The 3,882-nt window shown below is 47.3% G+C and overlaps 1 protein-coding gene across 1 annotated transcript; it reads left to right on the forward strand.

The window, feature by feature from the left end:
* Positions 1 to 334: 334 nt before the first annotated feature.
* LOC142897563 (heat shock protein beta-1-like) lies at positions 335 to 3,676 on the forward strand. Its single transcript, XM_076039987.1, has 3 exons — positions 335 to 787; positions 2,170 to 2,330; positions 3,443 to 3,676. The coding sequence occupies exons 1-3, from the start codon at positions 532 to 534 to the stop codon at positions 3,632 to 3,634; spliced, it is 609 nt and encodes a 202-aa protein (XP_075896102.1). The 5' UTR covers positions 335 to 531; the 3' UTR covers positions 3,635 to 3,676.
* Positions 3,677 to 3,882: the final 206 nt, after the last annotated feature.

Genomic DNA, 3,882 nt, shown 5'->3' on the forward strand with positions numbered 1-3,882 from the left:
TATATTTTATTGGAAGCTGAAACGCAACGTCAATTTTCTCTTTCATTATTGATAAAGTCTCAACAGTAGTCTAACGGCTGACCTGACCTCTCACCACTTTTCTATTTATGACCACATGCTGGAAGCGTCCTCAAGAGGCCCCCGTCGAACTTATCGCTGTGTGTGTGTGTGTGTGCGTGTGTGTGTCTGGCTGTCTCTCGTCTTTATCACTTTGTCCGTTACGTCTCTGGCGCTCACATTTGAAGTGCCAAAGTGCCATTTAAGGCCACAGCAACAAGGCTACCCGGCCCATGCTGTGCTCCACTTACCCACAATGCACCAGCGCTATATAAGCGCCCACAACAAAGATCCCGGGACAATGAGTGAGAGTTTTGCTAGTTTGGTGCTGACCGAGTTTCGGGGTTTTGTTGGATTTTTCTTCCTCTTTGACAGAAAAGGGAGGACCTCCCACCTGAGTCCAAGTGTGTTTTCTCTAAAGGGCAAACGTGGGCGTGCGTGTTTGTCTGTGCACTTGCGAAAGGCCAACTTACGATGGCTTCGCTGACGTCTTCCAGCCACAGGTCCTCCTCCTCCTCCTCGTCCTACCGCTCCTCGGCACGCTACAGCAGCTCCAGCTCCTACCGCTCCGACGGCTCGCTGGGCGGCTCGTCAGACTCTCTGGATCCGCTGTTTGATTCTTTCCTCGACTCGCCGGATCACTCCAGTCTGTTTGGAGACGACGGCCCCGGGGCCCCCAGCTGCCTGGCTCCCTTCGGCAAGCACAGCAGAGCATCGTATGGACACACAGGTAATGGAACTTGTGCACCGTGAGGCCTGAGTGATGTACTGGCAGCGTGGACCCATGGGATGTACAGCATCTCCATGTCAGCAGATGGGTAGCTTGAAGGTATTTGCCTCCAGCTTAATGTGCTTGGCAGGGTTAAATGCATCAGGATGCCATAAATACTGAGAGAGAAATGGAAAAATAAAACCCAAACATGTTATTTGTAGCACAAAAACACCCATCAAAGGGTCCGTTTCTGTTATTCTAATGTAAAAAAGGTTGCAAAAACAGGTGTAATGGGTTTTTTTTCAGTCGAGTGGCTGAAGCCTGTTGATGTGAGCAACTCGCCAGGCAGGCAGGCAGGCAGGCAGGCAGAAACACTTTATCGGCCTTCTCCCGCCGGCAGGAGGAAAAAGAAAGGCGGCATTAGTTTTTCATTTCACGTTGCAGCTGATGTAAAGAAAAACACCGCGCAGGAAAAAAAAAAAGACCTGCGGCACCGAAAAGGCAATGAGCCGCCTGGAGGACGTGAGAGGAGAGGAGTGGGTTTGGCTCCAGACGTCATGAGGGAGGGAGGGAGAGAGAGAGAGAGAGAGAGAGAGAGAGAGAGCGAAGACTCTAGTGTGTGCGATGTTTAAATATTTCTTTGAATACCTCACAACAACAACCAACAACCACCATCTTCTATGACCTGAAGGGTTGAATAAAGCACAATCCATGTTCAATAAAACCTGAGTAGCAACACATCAAAAAGACCTTTTCATCATTTAAATTATCTAAATGTATCATTAATAATACAAACTCATGGCCTGGCCACTAACACTCTATTAAACACAGTGTGAAAAGCAACAAGTATCAACTAGTGATGTGCATATCGATATTTGTTTCAATACATAGTGTACATAGAGTAAAATTTTGTTTCAATAATTCTAATAGGGGGCTGCTATGTTTTTCACTGACATTCTAAGTTATACTTCTTTCTTTCTTTCTTTGAAGTTTGTTATATTTTGGTTACAGATTTTTTTTATTGATTGACATGTTGTGTTTATTTTTGATTTATCTTTTTAATTTTATAGAACTTTATACTTATTTATGATTTATATTTACATTTAATAGCACTTTAAACATTTTATTTAACTGTTTTTCATTGCGTCTTGTGATTTTTTAAAACTTTTTATTCATTGAAAAGGTTACAAACCAAAAAGTGTTTTTGATATCGATATCGCGATATCGACCCCCAAAAATATGGATTATCGTATTGAATTTGAAAAATATGTTATCGCCTGTCACTAGCATCAACAAGGTTTTGATTTCATCAGCATAGCTCACTGTTGGTTTAGAATTCTACCTTTGCTCATCACCGTTGGTCATTTTCATCCTAAACACCTGCCGCTGTGTCTGTGCAGCTCCTGCAGGTGGCGCTGCGACAGGCCGGCAGAGCAGCTCGGGCGGTGCAGTGCGATGTCTGGGCGACGCCTACTACGTGTCAGCTGACGTCAGCCAGTTCGAGCCGCACGACATCGTGGTGATGGCGTTCAACCACCGCGTCGTCATTCACGCCCAGAAGGTGCGTGTGTGTGTGTGTGTGTGTGTACGTGTGTGTGTGTGTGCGTTGTAAAATATGAGGCGTTAAAAGCGTTTTAAATTTCCAACATGGTGTGAGCGGTGACAACGAGCGCAACATATTTAAAAGCACTGAAGTGTGCGTTCCCACGCTCTGAGTCACATGACTGTGAATAAATCGCATGTAAAAATATGTTTAGTGAGTTGGCAGGCAAACTGCTGAGGATTTATGAACAAAGAAATCTGGCGCGTTAACCGCACAGCGAGGCGAGAGGGGGACATAAATGCCGCCCGTCCCGCCTTTAGATAACGACCACATGACTTCCGACAAGGGATGCGAGAGGTCAAAGGTCAATTCTCTGAAATTTGAAAGGGGAAAAGCACGCGAGGAGAAGGACGGGTGTGAACGAAGCACTCTGAACCGAAGCTCTGTGGGTGTCAGCGCAGACTCCAGGTGTCCTGATGTAAACAGAGCGACATCGTGCGAAGCGTCGCCGCTGTCAAGGAAGCTGCAGTGCGTCCACGCAGCCCGTCAGAACCAGACGCTTTCAGCCTGCAGCCCCGTGTCCCTCACCCTGCCCGGCGCCGACGCTCACAGAACTCAATGACTCGGGAAAGCATCGGAGAGAGGAATTTGAACCCATATCGGAGGATTTAGAAGGTCCCGTTTCGTCAAAATTCAATTTGACGATTTGACGACGCCGATAAGAGTCCAAACCTGTCGGTGAACTCCTGAGGAAAAAGACACAAACTCCATCCTTTAAGAAATCAGCCCTTTGTGATGTCATAAAAAGCCATGGGTACATCCCCCAGGCTGGTGACAACATAACCGGCAGGGTCACTGGCTCCGCCCCTTGAGACCGCCTTGTTTTTGGTCACTTCCAAATGTGCCAGATGCAACAAATCCTCACTTTAGCAGAAGAGCTAACGCTCAGAGCTTTTAAAGAAGGCTGCAAACAGAGGGCTAAATAGTCTCTGTGTGTCGTTCTCACCCCCTCCCTCCCTCCCTCCTCTCACCCTCACACCTCCGTCTTGACCTTCTTCCTCACGCGGCCGCCTCGGTTCCCCCCCTCCTCCTCCTCCTCCTCCTCCTCCTCCTCCTCCTCCGCCCTGCAGGTCCTGGATGACGGGAGCGTCAGCGACACTTTTACCCACAAGTCCCTTTTCCCCGAGGACATGGACCCCCTGACGGTCAGCGGGACCATCCACCCTGATGGCACCCTGGTAGTGAGCGTCCGCCGGATGGCGGCGCCGGCTGGGCAGGAGACACCAGGCGTCCCCACCTTCCGCACTGAGGCTCACCTTTGACCTCTGGCTGCTGATCTCATTTTTAAGAAGTAGTTATGCGCATGATTTTCTCAAAGAAAATGAAATATTCTATGTTTTCAAACTCAGCCTATGTTTTCTTTTTGGATCCAGCTTGATATTTTCTATATTGTGCCTCATTTGATTCTGATTGTGGTTCTATTTTTAAATGAATAAATATAATTTTGTTTGCCATATTTTGTGTCTTAGCTTTGCAAATGTATGTATTCGCAAATAAATCAATAAATGAA

The sequence above is a fragment of the Nelusetta ayraudi genome, unplaced genomic scaffold (genome assembly GCF_046127955.1).
Source record: "Nelusetta ayraudi isolate G7.1 ecotype Tasmania unplaced genomic scaffold, CSIRO-AGI_Nayr_v1 ptg000060l, whole genome shotgun sequence".
NCBI lineage: Eukaryota > Metazoa > Chordata > Actinopteri > Tetraodontiformes > Monacanthidae > Nelusetta > Nelusetta ayraudi.